The sequence below is a fragment of the Narcine bancroftii genome, chromosome 6 (assembly GCF_036971445.1).
Source record: "Narcine bancroftii isolate sNarBan1 chromosome 6, sNarBan1.hap1, whole genome shotgun sequence".
Lineage (NCBI taxonomy): Eukaryota > Metazoa > Chordata > Chondrichthyes > Torpediniformes > Narcinidae > Narcine > Narcine bancroftii.
The window spans coordinates 39,674,183-39,691,377 of record NC_091474.1 but is presented as its reverse complement, the minus strand read 5'-3'; the positions used below and the strand labels follow the sequence as shown (position 1 = coordinate 39,691,377).

General features: G+C 42.4%; 1 protein-coding gene across 6 annotated transcripts in view; it reads left to right on the top strand.

Moving 5' to 3' along the window:
• Positions 1 to 17,195, top strand: part of pcif1 (phosphorylated CTD interacting factor 1) — a 120,746-nt gene that overhangs the window by 932 nt on the left and 102,619 nt on the right. For 4 of the 6 annotated variants that reach the window (XR_011340045.1, XM_069884706.1, XM_069884707.1 and 1 more), the window contains exon 2: positions 6,887 to 7,039. Coding sequence is in view for 5 of the 6 variants with exons in the window: in XM_069884706.1 (XP_069740807.1) it covers positions 6,887 to 7,039 (153 nt within the window). In the remaining variant the exon portion in view is untranslated. Of the gene's footprint in view, positions 1 to 3,102; positions 3,163 to 6,886; positions 7,040 to 17,195 lie in introns of all 6 variants that reach the window. The other 2 variants (XM_069884710.1, XM_069884709.1) reach the window with 1 other exon arrangement.

The window sequence follows — 17,195 nt, the reverse complement described above, 5'->3', positions numbered from 1 at the left end:
CTATGGGGAGGGTACCTAATGATGAGTGATTGGATGGAGGGGGCGGATGCCCAAGGAACGACGATTGGATAGGGGGAGGGGGCAAGGCCCAATGATGGGTGTTTGGATGGAGGGTGGGGCCCAATGATGGATGATTGGATGGAGGGGGGGTGCCCATTGAGGGATGGATAGAGAGGGGGGGTGCCCATTGAGGGATGGATAGAGAGGGCAGGTGCCCAGTGATGATGGAGAGTCAGGCGCAGGATGAGTGGAACAGCAAAGTGGCTGCTCATAAGAGGACAGATGAACGAAGGGGAGTGGGGAGGACGAGGGGATGGTGGATGGACAAAGGGGAGGGTGTATGGATGAAGGTGGTGCATGTGCACTGGAGGGTGAATGAAGAGGATAGATGGAAAATGTGGCATACACATGCAGGAAGGAGAGTGGAAGAAGGATGTGTAAACAGGGTGGATAGAGGATGGGGGCATGTGCAAGTGAGGGTGGGTGGACTAGTTGAAGGTTCTATATTCACTTGTGGGATGGAGGTGAAGGTGAGATGTTTTGTGTGTGTGATGGAGGGGGCAGGTGCCCATTCAGAACCACTTTGCCCAAGGGATTTACTGCAATTTAATCAGACCATGACTGATCTGATTCCAATTTCCACGTTCCTGTCTATCCAAGGTTACATTTCACCTCCTTGCTTACCAAGCGTGTATTCACCTTTTACCTTAAATATTCACTGACCATGATTCCCTTTCAGAAAACTGACAGAAGAAAATATATACCATTTTCTTGTTTAATACCATTGATCTTAGATGGTCATCAGTTTATTTTCAAACTGTGAAATCTAGTTGTTTTGATTCTTCTACGTAGCAGTTTCAATGGGAAATAATTGTTAGCTTTGTGCCTTGATAAATGGTAGGGGGGAAAAATACTAAATTTTTGGTTGCATTTGGAATTTCTGCTTCAACAGCTTGGGTGGAGTTATGTGATTGCTGCATGATTGCTTTTTTTTCCCACACCAAAAATAACCATATAACAACTACAGTACGGAAACAGGCCATTTTGGCCTCTCTAGTTCGCACCAATTTAAGAGAACTCTACTAGTTCCACCTATCCATAACCCTCCAATCCCCTCCCATCCAACTTTCACTTAAATGACAAAATTGACTCTGCTCCAACCACCTTTTCCAGAAGTCATTCCACTCAGCCACCACTCTCTGAGTGAAGAAGTTTCCCCTCATGTTACTTATAAACTTTTGTCCCCTAACCCTTAACTCATGACCCCTCATTCCAATCTCACCTACCCTCAAGGGGAAGAGCCTATTCACATCTCTGTCTATCCCCCTCATAATTTTATATACCTCTATCAAATCCCCCCTCAGCCTTCTACACTCCAGTGAATAAAGACCCAATCTTTCTTTGCATTCTAGATACTGCAATCTCGGCAACATTTTAGTAAATCTCCTCTGCACCCTCGCCATCTTATTGATATCCTTCCTATAATTTGGGGACCAGAACTGCACACAGTATTGCAAATTTGGCCTCACCAGTTCCTTGAACAGTCTCAACATCACCTCCCAGCTCCTATATTCTATGCTTTGATTTATAAAGGCCAGCATTCCAAAAGCCTTCTTTACCACCCTATCTACATATCTACCTTATGTTTACTATTTTAATTTCTATTATAAATTTTCCCATGTATGGTGTGAAAATAGAAAAATTGGCATGAAATTGGCAGGCATAAAAGACGAGTTACCAGAAAATGAGTGAGAATGGAATTGCTCTGAGAGCTTAGATTTAAACAAATACAGCACAGTAACAGGCCACTTCAGACCACGAGTCTGAAATTACACTCCTGGTATATTTCAAATGGTGGGAGAAAACCCGAGCCCCTGGGGAAAACCCATGCAGACATGGGGAAAACATACAAACTCCTTGCAGGCAGCTGTCATGAGCCCACTGGCATCCCAGTTAATTGGCTGTGCATTGTCCTAGGATAAGAAGCCCTTTGTGCTGTTTCCACTGGGCCACCCTTAACTGGGACACTATTTTCTTTTCCACTGAACACACTCATCCCCTGGGATTGGAGTGTTCTACCTTCAACTGGAAAGGGGTAACTTTCTGCTGTCCCTTTTCCACTGGTTTTATCAGAACCCCGGCGTTTGTTGACGCCGGGGATATGAATAGAGGTAGAGGTGGTTAATCCCCAGCGTGAAATGACAACATTCGGACAATGTTCCTTTTCCACTGGACCCTGTCCCATTAAATTCCCAGTTAATTCCTGGCACAGGGTGCCAGTAGAAAAGGGGCTACAAGCTATTTAACTGATTAAGTTTCCTTTATCATAAATACGAATTTGTCTCTAAATTGTATGTCTCCCCTCTCTCGATCACTAATAAATGATCATAACTGCAATACTGATAATTTCAAAAAAAAGAATATTTGGATAAGAAGATAAAATAAAGAATAAATAATGCACCAGTAATAGTACTTTGTTTGCTACATGGTGTGTACATTTGGCAAATTTTTCTACCCTTGGGAACAAAGCTAACATTTTCAGATGTAGCCAATCATCCCTCATTCTAAGTTGCTATCAAGCCAAGATATCATGTCTGGTTCCATGAAGGATACAAAAGAGTATGTTGGAAGCAGCACCAGATGTATTTAAAATTGGTGGTGTGCCCATGACATGTTGTAAGTCATTATAGATGGAAACAGAATCTTTTGTCTTACTGAGTCTACTTTGTTCTTGCATCTATTAACATTAATTCCATTTTTTAAATTCTCCCCACATTTTCATCAACTTTCCAAGGATTCTACCACTTACCTATACATGAGCAGCAATTGACAATGACCAATTAACCTCACAATCTGCACATCTTTGAGGTGTGGAGGGCACTTGAGTTCCTGGCGGAAACCTAGGTGGTTAAAGGGAGGCTGCACAAACAGACAACACCTGAAGTCAGTTGCACTTGGCGTTGAGGCAGTGATTCTACTGACTGCACTGCTGGGATTTGGAAGTTTGTGATCTAATTGTAAAAATTCAGATTTTCTTTTGTGAATATTGCATTGCTTTCTGTTCGTGTCTCAAGTTTATTCAAGATGTTGAAATTCTAACAGGATTATATTTTCATTGAACTTATTGTGGCTATGTGAACATTCTGCGTGCCAGCTGTCAAGGTGAGGTATTAAATCAGACTTGTGATTGCACTGCTTAAACAATGATCTTTTGCCTTATTTGAATTTTACCAGTGTTAGTGGCCTTTAAACATTTTGAGTATTTCAAAGGCATTAAAGTAAGGCTAGTAGTTTATGGCTCTGTCCTTAATTGTCAGAGACAGTAATGGTAATCTTAAAATTTGGTAGAAATTCCATCATTCTTGCACTATGATTGATTGAGCCATTTTGATGACAAACTGAATAGGCACAAAATTGTTTGCTTATCATTCCCTTTTTATATGAGGATATTTAAAAATTAATCATATGAGAGAGTGCTGTTTATCACTTGATTTAAAAATAATGAATCAAGCTGCTCATATCAGCATTTGTGAGATGATGATAGGTGCATAAATATATATCACAATAATTTATATGTAGCCAATCATCCCTCATTCTAAGTTGCTATCAAGCCAAGATATCATGTCTGGTTCCATGAAGGATACAGAAGAGTATGTTGGAAGCAGCACCAGATGTATTTAAAATTGGTGGTGTGCCCATGACAAGTTATGCATATGTTAAACTGCAAACCCCACCCCCCACCAAGCAATTTTGCAAATTACAAATAATCAGACCTCTACAGTCCACTAGTGGATAAGTAGAGATTTAATGAGGAGTAGATGGAGGAAGAGATGACTTAAGTAGATTCTGGTTTTTTAACAATAGCGAAACCCTATTTGAATGCTAAAGACAAAGTTAAAACATTTGCGACTATATTCCACCAGAAGTAACAAATTAAATATCTATCTCCACTTTGTCCTAAAATCTCCACCATCTCAAAATCCAGCCTTCAGCCAATTCACTTCATTCTGAATGACTTCAGATGATATGACAAAAGGTCTGGGTTGAGATAACTGTTATTGAAGGCATGTCTCAAGCCAAGCTGTTTCTGTAAAATTACAACAAAAAAATCAGGACAAATTGCTATTAATTTACTACCGATGATCAGCAAAGTGACAGGTGATGTTGGTAATGATATCTAGATGTGTCTATGCTCCATCGATTTGCCAGTTAATACCTAGTTTGGGTTTCATCAGGACTATTTGACTTCAGACTACTTTATAGCCAGAACTGAATGCCAAAGAAGATGCAAGAGTAGTTGATTTATCTATGTTTCATGAATCAAGAAGCAATTTATTGCTGCAAATGCTGGAATTTTGAGCAAAGAGAAACTGGAGGGACTTGGGGGTTTAGGCATGCAGCATCTGAGAGTAGAAATGATCATTCCACATTTTCAGTTGAGATCCTTTATCAAGGCTGACCCAGTTTTTCATCATTCTCAACTGATTAAACTGAAAATATTCCAATAGTTTGACTTGTACCTTGCAAAAGAAAGTTGTTGTTATTGGTCAATCATCTCAACTCATAGACATTAAAATTACAAATGGTCCCCAGCAGTAATGTTTTTTTCCCATTTTAAGTCAGAAGAGGGGGATATCTGCTGATTGTACAAAGTTCAAGTCCACTCTCAACTCAGCAAATAAAGCAATTTGTGTTTGTGTGCAGCAGGCAGTAAAACAATGTTCAGATATAACTGGCAAGTAATGTTTATGCCATAATTACCAGGTAATGACCATTCCAAAAAAAGAGAGAGCCTTATCTATGACATTTAGTGTTTCTACCATGGCTGAGTGCCAACATTCTGAAGTCACCATTTACCAGAAACTGGACTGGTCATAAATTAAGAGGCAACATGAGCAAATCTGAGTTAAATATCCTATGGGAATTAATTTCCCCAAAACCTTTCTGACATTTTCAAGGCACAAGTTAATAGTCCACACCTGCCAGATGCATGGAATTTAAAAAAATCTGAGGAGCTTGAATGGTTTCCTGTCCACATCAAAGCATCCATTCTGTCCACCAAGTACTAAATTCTGCTCACCAAGTTGACTTCAAAAGCACTTCCTGAATCTGGATCCTTTATCCAAGAAGGAAAGGACTTCAGGTGCAAGGCAGCCCTGTTACCTGCAGATTTCATCCAAATTTCACACCTGGCTTGGAAATATTTCATTCTGTGCCCAATTTCTGGAATCAGCTTTTTGATAGTATTGAGGATGTATTTTTGCCAAAAGCACTGCAGTAGTTCAAGAAGGCTAACTACCATTTTCTTGATGGGCAGTACATAAAAAAACAGAAAATGCTGGGAATGTTCACCAGGTCAGGTGGTATCTAGGAAGAAAAACAATGTTTCATATCCAGGACCCTTTGTCAAAATTTGGACAGAAAGAAGCATGTTGCTTGAGGTCATAGAAAAGGTGTGGAAAGAGAATGAATGGAATATTAAAAAATTTACTAAGAGGGAGACAATGCTTCCCTTGATAGTGATTCCTGGATCCTGAAAAAGAAATAAATAGAGGCCAATTCTAAATGGTGGTTCTTGTATTTTTAACTGTGGAGCCATCTGCTTTATACTAACGGTAGGCACTTTCAGGTGGCCAATTGCCCCGCATGCAAAGCCGTATGTTTAGGCAATATGCGGCTGTTTTGAGGCCACCTGAATGTGCAGGAGGCACTCTTGAGGCGAGTTACGTAACCCTCCTCCAAGAGGGATAATCAGCTCAGCTCAGTGGCTCCCCCAGCCACCTGAATGCAGCTGGCAGAAAGCGGATGTTAAAGGGTCAGGCTGCTTATCACAGCTCCTGTGCAGCTGCGTCCTTCAGGTGGCCAGCGTTGCGCTTTAAACGCTGCCACCTGAACGACAATTTAAAGGGCCGCTTCTGCTTCTTCAGGCGCATTCTTAGTTTAGAATGCACCTGAAAAAGCCTAATCACATAACATCAAATTAGGTGTTCTTGAATGTAATATTAACATTCCAATTAAGTTAATTTGAAGACAGTATTGTTCATTCTGTGTTTACAAGGCATGAAGTCAACACATTTCTTGCTTTTGTGGCTCTGTTGATTCCAGGGGCTTTTGAAATGCTATTTATGACTTCATTGTTGTAAAGATGGTTTTTTTTCCTTAAATTTTAAAAGCTTGATATTCAGATTGTCATCTAAAGGTTTACAGTCATGGAAAATGATTTTTAAAATTACTATAACAAGCTATTTTCCCGTTTTCCCTCTTTGTAGGCTTAAGATCCAAGTTACAGTAATGACAATGTTTGAAGTTGTGCAATAGAAACTTGCTAAAATACCGCTGAGTTCGACACATTGATGATATATTTAAAACCCCCCCCCCCTTGAATTTTACTAGGAATTGACAATCTGACTCTTAAAAACGAAAGCTTGCTTCACTTAATTTCTGAAAGAATATGCTGTGCATTTTTTCGTATTTATTGAGGAGAATCATGAGTACATTCACAGATCAGCTAGCATATTTGGAAAGAATTCTTACATTTCCTGATATTATTTCATTTTAAGAAGATAGACATTTGAGGAACTTGTATTTATAAAGTCCATGTCTAGAAAGACTAAAAATATGAGCAGAATCCATGCATTAATGGTGTGTTGGTGTCTGCTGTGAATCAGTTTTTAATACTTGAAATGTAGAATGTTTTATCATTGCTTTAACTATTAGTTACTGGATACTTGCATCTTAATTTGTTAAGTTTTATTTATATTTTTGAAAGTTTTACAATTGAGAGAATTGTGAGAACCATGCGAATTCTAGTTGAAATAGGATGTCTGCTTCCCAGTGTTTATGTATGTGCATGTGTCATGAATTAATTGTTGATTTATCCTCTTAGTTTGCAGGACAGATGCAAACAAAATGGCAAGTGAAAATCACAGCAACCTGCAACCAGGGGATCCTACAGCAATGATCCGTCCAGCGAGTACATCTGACCAAGGACAGCCCTCATCACCAAAGTCTGTAAAACCTCTGGTGCAGGATCTGCCAGGTGACAGCTGAGTCTCTGATTAATTCTCTGCTTATTTCTATTTTTTTAAGCTATAATCTTGATCATTATATCTCTGGGCCCTTCTTCAAGGTGTGAATAAAAAGCAGACAGTTGCCTGAATTAAATAAGCGAGGAAAGAAAGAATGGGCAGGGGGAGGGGGACAAACCAACAGAAAAAAGGTGTTAATTGGATAAAGATGTGACACAGGAGAGAGGAAAGGTGAGAATTAACTTGGGGGGGGGGGCGGGTTGTTTGGGGCTCTGTGAAAGCAGAGCTAAGCGAAAAGGAGAGAGAGAGAGAGAAGCTGCTTTCACTCTTGCGTCCTACTAAATCGCCAGTTCAGTGTCTTGGGATAGGAATGGGGGTTTGGCTTTTCACACTTGACTACTCCTAACTGGGACATTGAATGCTTTCAAACTTGCAAGGAGCCAACATTGCAAGGACTGTTCTACCTTCTACCGGTGACGTCATAATGCATTGAGTGATAGTTGACCTGCCCTAAATCCTGATCAATGTTGTTATCATTTGTATCAATACAAAGTATAAATTCAATAATATAATAACTTAATAAACCATACAAAATGATAAAATACATTTTTAATTTTCTCCCAACCCCTCTCCCTCCAAAAGAAAGAAAAAAAGAGGAAGAAGAAAAAGAAAGAACACTTTTATTTTTATATATATATATATACAATATTATTAACATATATAATATTCATTGACTATAATTACTGAATGAGAGGGGTGGGCAAAGTGGAGGATGTGGATGGACTTTTATTCATAAAATCCATATATGGTTTCCAAATTTTATAAAAGTTTCCAATTTGATTTCTTAAACTATGTAATTTTTTTCTAAAGGTATACAATTTTGCATTTCAATGTACCATGTCTATTTTTACCAAATTCTCAGTTTTCCACGTTATTGCTGTTATGTATTATGATCTATATTTGAACAAAATTAATCATGCCTAAGTACAACATAATTAAGCTTTATGTACAACACAGTAGGAGCCCTTCAGCACCTGTTGTTGTTGTGCCAACCTATATAAACCTTTATAAGGGACTGTGGGAAAGTGCTAGCAATAACGAATAATTTTTAAACAGAGTGGGAAAATTGGTAGCATTATAGTGCACAATTTATAAAGGCTGTGGGAAAGTTGGTAGTGCTATCGTGCACAATATAGAAATACCGTGGGAAAAAAGCGATGGTGGACCTGCCTTCCTAGAATTCCGTGTGGCAGAGAAAGGCTGTATGAATGACTGCATGCACAAAGCACACTTGGAGGGGTTTCTCCACCGCACGGACCCATGGTCAATGGTCTTTACAAATTGTGCGCTATAGCACTATGAACTTTCCAACACTGTTTAAAAATGGTCTGCTATTGCTATTTATTTCCTCTCTTTGCCTGCTGTGACTTTCCCACAGCAAGGTTTATACCTTCTTTTAATCTTTTCTTTCTTCATATTCATGCAAAAACTTGGATCATTTCAATCCCAAAATGCAATTGCCCATTCTAACTTGCCTGATTGCAATGCCGGCATATTCAGATGCTGGGGATTATACAAGGGGTCGAAGCCATCAATCAACAGCGTAAAATGACATAATCTGACGCCGGCGTTGAGACAATTTGCCTTTCACATTAAACAGTTTAAAGGCTCTTTGGCCATTAATTCTTGGGACCACTCGCAAGTGTGAAAGGGGCTAGAGAGAACTGGAGGTAAGGAAACACAGGGAAAGGGGGGGATGGGCTAATGGAAACCAAAGAAATCTATGTTAATGACATCCAGTTGGAGGGTGCCAAGATGGAATATGAAGTTTGCGGGTGGTCTCAGCCTGATAGTGCATGAGATCATAAACCAACATGTTGACAAGGTAATAGGGCAGGGAATTGAAATGGGTCACCTTTGGGCTATTGTGGCAGGCAGAACTGAAGAGTTCAATAAATAGATCTCCCAATCTGCATTCCAACTCACCAATGCAGAGGAGTACTGGATGCAGTAGATGACCCCTGCAGAGTCACAAATAAGGTTTTGCTTGACTTGGAAGAGGACTGTTAGGGGGCCCCCAATTGGTGGTGAGGAGGTGGTGTGAGTGCAAGTGGAGCATCTCCTGTGTCACGGGGTAGTTTCAAAAGTTGCTGAATGGTGGAAGGGAGGAGTAGATGAGGGAGTCACGAAGGGAGCAGTCCCTGCAGAAGGCAGGAAGGGGATCAGCAAAGATCCCTGGTGGTGGGATCATTTAGTAGTTGGCAGAAATGGAGGATGATATGCAAAGGCTGATGGATTGGAAGTGAGGGCAAGGGGAATCCTGTACTTGAAGCATGTGGGGGCGGAGGGGGCCAGGACATATGTGCAGGTAATGGAGGATATGCAGGGGAGGGCTGAGTTGATGATGGTTTGATGAAGGAGGACATCTCTGATGATATGGCTTGGAAGACCTTGTCCTGGGAGCAAATGTAATGGAGATGGAAGAATTGAGAGAAAGGAATAGAATCCTTACAGGGGATAGGGAGTGGTCAAGATAGCTGTAGGGGTTGGTTAGTTTATAAAAGTTGTCTGTCAAGAGTTTGTCTCCGAGATGGAGACAATGAGATCGAGAAAGGGGAGAGTGTTGCTGGAGATGGACCTTGAATTTGAGGACGGGGTGAAATTTTGCTGCAAAGTGGATAAAATTAACGAGCTCATCATGGGTGTATGAGACAGCTCCAAAGTAGTCATCAGTGTAGCAGAGAAATAGTTGAGGGATCTTGCCTGTGTAGTCTTGTTGCATGTATTGCTCTACATAGCCAATAGCTGGAGCCTATGCCTGTACCTATGGCTATCACTTTGACTTGGAGAAAGTAGAATGAGTCAAACAAGGTTATTGAGGGTGAGGACAAGTTCTCCCAGCCAGAGGAGGTTGGTGGAGGAGTGGGTACTGGTTGGGTCTATTGTCGAGAAATAAACAAAGGGCTTTGAGGCTTTCAGAATGGAGAAATGGAGGTATATAATGATTGGATGTCCATGAGATCCATGAGGCATGCAAAGTATCGCAGATGTAGGTGGGAAGGTTTGGACCAAGGGGGAAAAAAACAAGAGTTGAGTTAAACACATACCAGTTTGGTGGTGCAGGAACATGTGGAAACAGTGGGTCTGCCAGGACAATTGTATTTGTAGATCTTGGGTAGGAGATTGAACCGGTCAGTGCGGTGTTGTGAATCAATGAGGTTGGAGTCTGGAAGTGATGAGTTTGGAGATAGTGTGTGATGTTACAAACTGCACGTAATGAGCAGCAATAGGCAATGAACAAGATAGTGTTTAATTTTAAAACACTAATTTTATTCTAACTCTTAAACTAAAGTCTTAACTTTTAAACTATCCTTAACAGTGAATCTATCCCCAGCTATGCGCAGGTGTCTTTTTTGTGCATGTGTATGTTCTTTATTAATTGTCCGTTGATGCATTGGCCTTTGGAATTTCATGCCCAGAATTAATCTTCAACTGATGGGAAGACTGCAGTTGTGGCTGCTACAGACTCACCAGTTTTCCTTGCTTTGTCTTTGAAGAAATGTCCATCCACACGAGCTGTGGTCATAACACTCCTGGTCCTTTTATAGGCAAGACCCAAACTGGCCAACTTTCATGAAGCTTCTAAGACCCTCGCACCAGTCTCTCCAAGTTACTTCACTGCTAGGCACATTTAAAATGAAGCGGTCTCTCCAAGTGACCCTCCTGGCAGAGGTCAATCCACTGAAAAGGCCCAGTCATTCACAGAGCATGCGTTGCTCTGAATTCCACAAAAATGGCTGGCCACAAGAGCTGCTTCAAAAAGTTGTTTTAGCCCTCAGAATGGTTCTCCCTTGCAAAATCACAATGTCTTTGCAAATGTATCGAATCTGTAGAACCAACTGTTCTTGATCAGTGGAAAGGGGTGGGGGGGGGGGTGTGGGGGCCAAGATTAATGCACCCCAAGTTAATTGCTGATAAAAAGTTAGATTACAGAATGTCTGTACAGAGGATTTTAACAGTCTTTTGGAATATACATTAGATAGAGTAAATAAATAGACAAAGATGTGGAAGGCATAATATATATTTAATTTTTTTAAACATTTTTAAAAACTAGACATACACCACAGTAACAGGCCTGTTCAGCCCTTGAACCTGTGCCACCCAATTGATCTATAACCCCCAGTACATTTTGAACAGTGGGAGGAAACAGGAGACCCCAGGGAAAATCCGCACAGACACAGAGAGGACGTACCAACTCCTTACAGACATTGTGGGATTTGAACCCCGGTCCTGATTGCAGGCACTGTAGCAGCATTGCGCAAACTGCTACGCTAACCAAGCCGCCCTTACACTAACTGCTAACTGTGGAAAAATTAGGTTATTCAATCAATAAAAATAAACATGCAGATGCAACAAGCATTTGGAAGGCAAATAGACTTCTAATGAAGTGTCTCAAACAGAAACATTAACTTTGCTTCATTTTTTGTAGATACTACCTGAGCTACTGTTTCCAGTATTTTTTTTAAATTTCGAGTTATATAATATATTGGCCTTTATTGCAGGAGGACTTGAGTGTGTGAGCAGACATTTTTTTGCTCCAATTATTTTGAACCTTTCTGAGATCATGTCTAGAATATGTTGTACCAGACTGTTCTCCCTATTTGAGAAAAGATGTTTTTGTACGATTTAGCAAAGGTTCATTGTGATTTCCGCAATAGCAAGTTTGTTGTATGCAGACAAATACTCTAGAATTTGAAAGAATGGGAGAGTTCTTATTCAAATGTATTAAATTTTGTGGGGTTGGGTAATTGATTCAGGAAGTGCAGGTCCTGTTTGACAAATTTGCTGGAGTTCTTTTGAGAATATAACGAACCCGGTGGATGGAGATAAACTGGATGTCGTATGGTTGGATTTCCAGAAGGCATTCAACAGGGTGCCACATAAAATACTTATCCATAAGTTAAGGAGGCATGTAGTTGGAGGTAATTATTAGCACGGAGAGAGGATTGGTTAACCAATAGAAGGCAGAGAGTTAGGTTAAATGGGTGTATTTTTAATTGGCAATTAGAGTAAGCATAGTGCTCAGGGGGTCAGTGCTTGGCCCATAAATGTTGATATATATTCATGACTTGGAAGAGAGCACCAAGTGTGGCGTATCCAAGTTTGGTGATAGCACTATGTTGAGTGGAAAATCACATTGATCAGAGGATGGAATGTTGGCCTCCATTGTTGGAGGGATGAAATGAAGAGCAGGAAGGTTCTTCTGCAACTGTACAGATTACTGGTGAGGTTGCACCTGAAGTACTGCTTGCAATTCTAGTCTTCCTACTTAAAAAAAAAAGATGTACTGGCTTTGGAGATAGTGCAGAGGAGCTTCACTAGGTTGATTCCAGAGTTAAGGGAATGTGTTAGCCAATGAAGTGAGATTGAGTCACCTAGAATTCAGAAGAATGAGAGGGGATCCTGTAGAAATGTATAAAATTATGAAAAGCTTCGATAAAATTGAGGCAGGTAAGTTGGTTCTACTGGTAGGTGAAACTAGAACTGGGGAACACATGCTCAAGATTCAAAGAGTGGATTTAGAATGGCGGCCAAAAGGAACTGCTTCTCCCAGAGGGTAATGAATCTGTGGAATTTTCTGACCGAGGAAGGAGGAGAAACTACCTTATTAAATATATTTAAGACAGAGTTGGTCAGATTTTATTTATAAGTAGGGGAGTTGAGGGTAATGAGAAAAGGCAGGTTGGTGGAACTAAGTCCTCTGCCTGATCAGCCATGATCTTATTTAATGGTGGAGCAGGCTCGACATGCCAGATGGCTTTCTCCTGCTGCTACATCTTGTGTTATTGTGATGTTTCTGCTGTTTGGTGTGTTTAGAACTAGGAATCTATTTCAAAATAGCTGGTCAGCTAATGAATACAGAAATGAGATTTTTTTTCCACACAACATAGTGTATTTTCAACCATGGTTGAAATAACACAATTCTGGAGAAACTCAGCAGGTCAAACAGTGTCCTTTATTTTTCTTTCTTCTTCTTTGGCTTGGCTGGCTTCGCGGACGAAGATTTATGGAGGGGTAAATGTCCACGTCAGCTGCAGGCTCGTTTGTGGCTGACAAGTCCGATGCGGGACAGGCAGACACGGTTGCAGCGGTTGCAGGGGAAAATTGGTTGGTTGGGGTTGGGTGTTGGGTTTTTCCTCCTTTGCCTTTTGTCAGTGAGGTGGGCTCTGCGGTCTTCTTCAAAGGAGGTTGCTGCCCGCCGAACTGTGAGGCGCCAAGATGCATGGTTTTTGAGAACCACATTTCAGGCTTGAGTCCTTTATCAAAGTATGAAAAAATGTCGGCAGATGTCTAAATAAAGAACTGGGTGGGGGGGAGGGAGATGTGATCGCAAAGGCAGGAGGTAATTGGTGGAGAAAGGAGGGAGGGGACAGCAGCAAACAAGAGGAGGAGGGATGGGTAAGTGAATAGAGAGGGAAGGATGGGGAGGAGAGGAGAGCAGGTTAGCAGAAACCGGAAAAGACCGGAGACCTTCCAGTAGCCAACCATTTCATTTCTGTGTTACACTCCCATACTAACATGTCTGTCCATGGCCTATCTACTATCCCACCAAGACCACCTGTAAAATGGAGAAACAACACCTGATTTTCCATCTTGGCATTCTCCAGCCAGATGGCATTAACATCAACTTTTCTGGTTTCTGCTAACCTGCTTTCCCTCTAACCTGCTTTCCCTCCCCCTTTCCTGCTCACCTTCCCACCCTTCCTTCTATTCACCCAACCATCCCATCTTGCTGCTGCTCTTCTCCATCTATTACCTCCTGCCTTTGCAACTATGCTTCCTCTCCCCTGCTCTTTAATTGACATTTTTCCATACATTAATAAAGGGCTCAAACCTGAAATGTATTTTTACCATTGCTATATAAAGGACATTGTTTGATCTTTTGAGTTTCTCCAGCATTGTGCTTTTACTGACATATATTTAGATATTATGAGAATCATGGGATATAGTTAGTTAGAACATAAATAAAAGACTGTGTTAAGACACGGAGTGGGAACAAAGGGAATGAGTGACCTGTATTCTTGTTTTCTAATAGTTTTTCCAACATGTTTGAATAAACAGAGACCAGAGGTTTGCAAAATAAAATGACAGAAAAGTTGAGATACATAAGAAATGCAAATCCTGAAATCTATAATCAAAGAATGAAAGTTGGAGGGGCTCAGCAGGTCAGGCAGTGTCCATGGAGAGAAATGTCAATGTTTTGGTTTGGAAACTTTTATCAAGACTGAAGTGGGAAAGAATGATAGCAACCATAAAAACTGCCAGTGAAGTTGGCTTGTTATCAAATGAGGCGTCATTGATCTGAAATGGTGACTGCACAGGTTCACTTTAACCTACTGCATGTTTCTGACATTTTCTGTTCTTTATTTTTATTTGTATCTGCAGTTTTGTACTTTAGAGACTGGAAAAAATGGCCTGTTTTAAGCAATTTACAAATTCCCATAGAAACTCTGGTTGTACTGCTCAGATGCTCATTGTGCTAAGACAGAGGGTTATATTGTAGCGGGCCGCTACGGTTATAGCTCAGAGTGTAATGGGTTATAGCTCTAGGTTGAAAGAAGACTCACACACCAAGGGAGTATAATCAACACTGGCTTTATTGGGCTGCAGTTCTGCCTTTTATAGGCAGCAGGCTGTGTAACCACTGGGAAATGGCTTGAGCGAGGCTGGCTGCTGATTGGCTGTCCTGGATGCGTGTGCCCAGATTGGATCCCCTGCGATCTGCTGGCAGTGATTAGTCGGTTTGACTTCTATTCCTGTTGCCTATGGGAGTGGGCATCTCATCCTGCATGCTGTCTGCCCGATCGTCGTGTTCCATGGCTGTTTGTGGGCCACCTCATAACCCCCACCCCCCCAGAATCGGCGATCGGGACACTGTCTTTTGGCGGCTGATCCCTGCCCCATGGGGTCAGGTGAGTAACTGGCTGGTTAATGTCCAAATGGGTCAGTTTCAGCCATTCAAGCATGAAGGTCTCCTCCCTGCTGCCAATGTTCAACATGCTGGTGGAGCCATTGTGTCTGACGATGCGGTGTGGCCTTTCATAAGGCCGTTGAAAAGGAGGCCGGTAGACCCCGCGTCGGACGAATACAGGTCTCCTTCCTGCTGCCAATGTTCACGCTGGTGGAGCCATTGTGTCTGACGATGCGGTATGGCCTTTCATAAGGCCATTGAAGAGGAGGCCGGTGGACCCCGCGTCAGACGAATGCGTAGTGACGGTCTGCAAAGTTCTTTGGGACAAAGGCACTAGCTTGCCCGTTAGCTCTGGGCTTAACTGGGAGTAGTGAGCCCAGGCGCTCACACATTTGAGACAATGTGGCCACCAGATTCTGCTAAGTTCTCAGAAGCACCCACGAATTTGCCCAGGATGACTAGGGGTGCGCTATAGACCAACTCAGCAGAGGATGCCTTGAGATCCTCTTTCGGGGCGGTGCAGGTGCCTAGCAGAACCCAAGGGAGTTCGTGAGTTCAGCCATCAGAGCTGTCTTCAGGTGCCTGTGGAACCTCTCCACCAACCTGTCGGCCTGCGGATAGTATGCTGTGGTGTGATGGAGTTGAGTCCCCAGGGCATTTGCTAAGGCGGTCCACAGGTCCATAGTGAATTGGGTCCCCTGTCAGATGTTAAAAGTTCGGGGACCCTGAAACATGCCACCCAATTGTTCAGTAATGCTCGTGCACATGTCTCTGTTGAGATTTCAGGTAGTGGCACTGCCTCTGGCCATCTAGTCATTGGTCAAAAGATAACGTGCATCTTTGGGTATAAATAGGGACCCCATAATGTCTATATGGACATGGCTGAAACGATGGTGTGCTGGTTCGAAGGGCTGAGGAGGGGGTTTAATGAGGAGCTGGACCTTGGATGCCTTTTGGCCCACTAAGTAACCTCTTTACAGAGGCCGTGCCAGACATACCTGTTGGCCACCATCCTAACTGTAGTCCTGATAGTGGGGTTAGCCAAATTGTGGACCGAATCGAAAATTCGCCTTCTCCATGTGACCGGAATGACGCGACGTGGTTTGCCAGTTGAAGTGTCGCAGAACAGCATGCAGTTACCTGGAGCGATCTGGATGTTCTCCAGTTGCAGGCCTGTAAGTGCTGTCCAGTGCACTGGTATGTCAGGGTCTGCCTGCTGCACATCTGCCAGGGCCGCATAGTCGATACCCGAGGAGGGGTCATGAACTGCTAGGATAGCCGGACAGGATAGGGCATCAGTCTCCACATTGGACTTGCCAGCGATATGTTCAATATCTGTCGAAAAGTCAGATATGTAGGACAGTTGCCACTCTTACCTGGCTGACCATGGGTCTCTGACACGTTGCTGAAAGCAAAGGTAAGTGGTTTGTGGTCTGCGTAAATTTTGAGCTTCCTGCCCTCCAGGAAGTAACGGAAATGCAGAACGCTGCTCCCTATCAAAGGCACTGTACTTGAGCTCTGGTGGCCTGAGATGTTTACTGAAAAAGGCCAGCGGCTGCCCCTGCCCATTAACCAGTTGCTCAAGTACACCCCCAACCGCTATGCTGGAAGTGTCTACCGTGAGGGCGGACTGGGCGTCTGTCCTTGGATGCATCAGGAGGGTGGCTTTGGCTCAAGTGTCTTCGGTTGCTTGGAAACCCTCAGTCACCTGTGTCCATTTACTGGGCCCTGCCATGAAGGGAAATAAAGGGCTTATGATGCTGATACAGGCTGCTGCAGGTATGAAGCGATGATAAAAATTGACTATACCTGCAAACTCTTGCAGTCCCTTCATGGTTAATGGTCTGGGGAAGGAACGAATAGCGTCCACTTTGGTGGGTAATGGCCTGGCCCCATGTGGGTCAATGTGATGGCCCAGGAAATAATTTGTCACTCAGCCAAACTGGCACTTGACTGGATTAATGGTGGCGTGCTCGGTGTGGGTGTGGCTGGCTATTAAAATGTCATTGAGGTAGACGAAGGCGAAGTGCAGATCCTGGCCCACTGCGTCCATCAACCTCCAGAAAGTCTGACCTGCAATTTTCAGCCTGAATTCAAACAATCCAAAGGGGAGTTATGATTGCAGTTTTGGGAATGTCATCGGGGTGAACTGGGATCGGATGATAACCCCTGATGAGATCCACCTTAGAGAATAT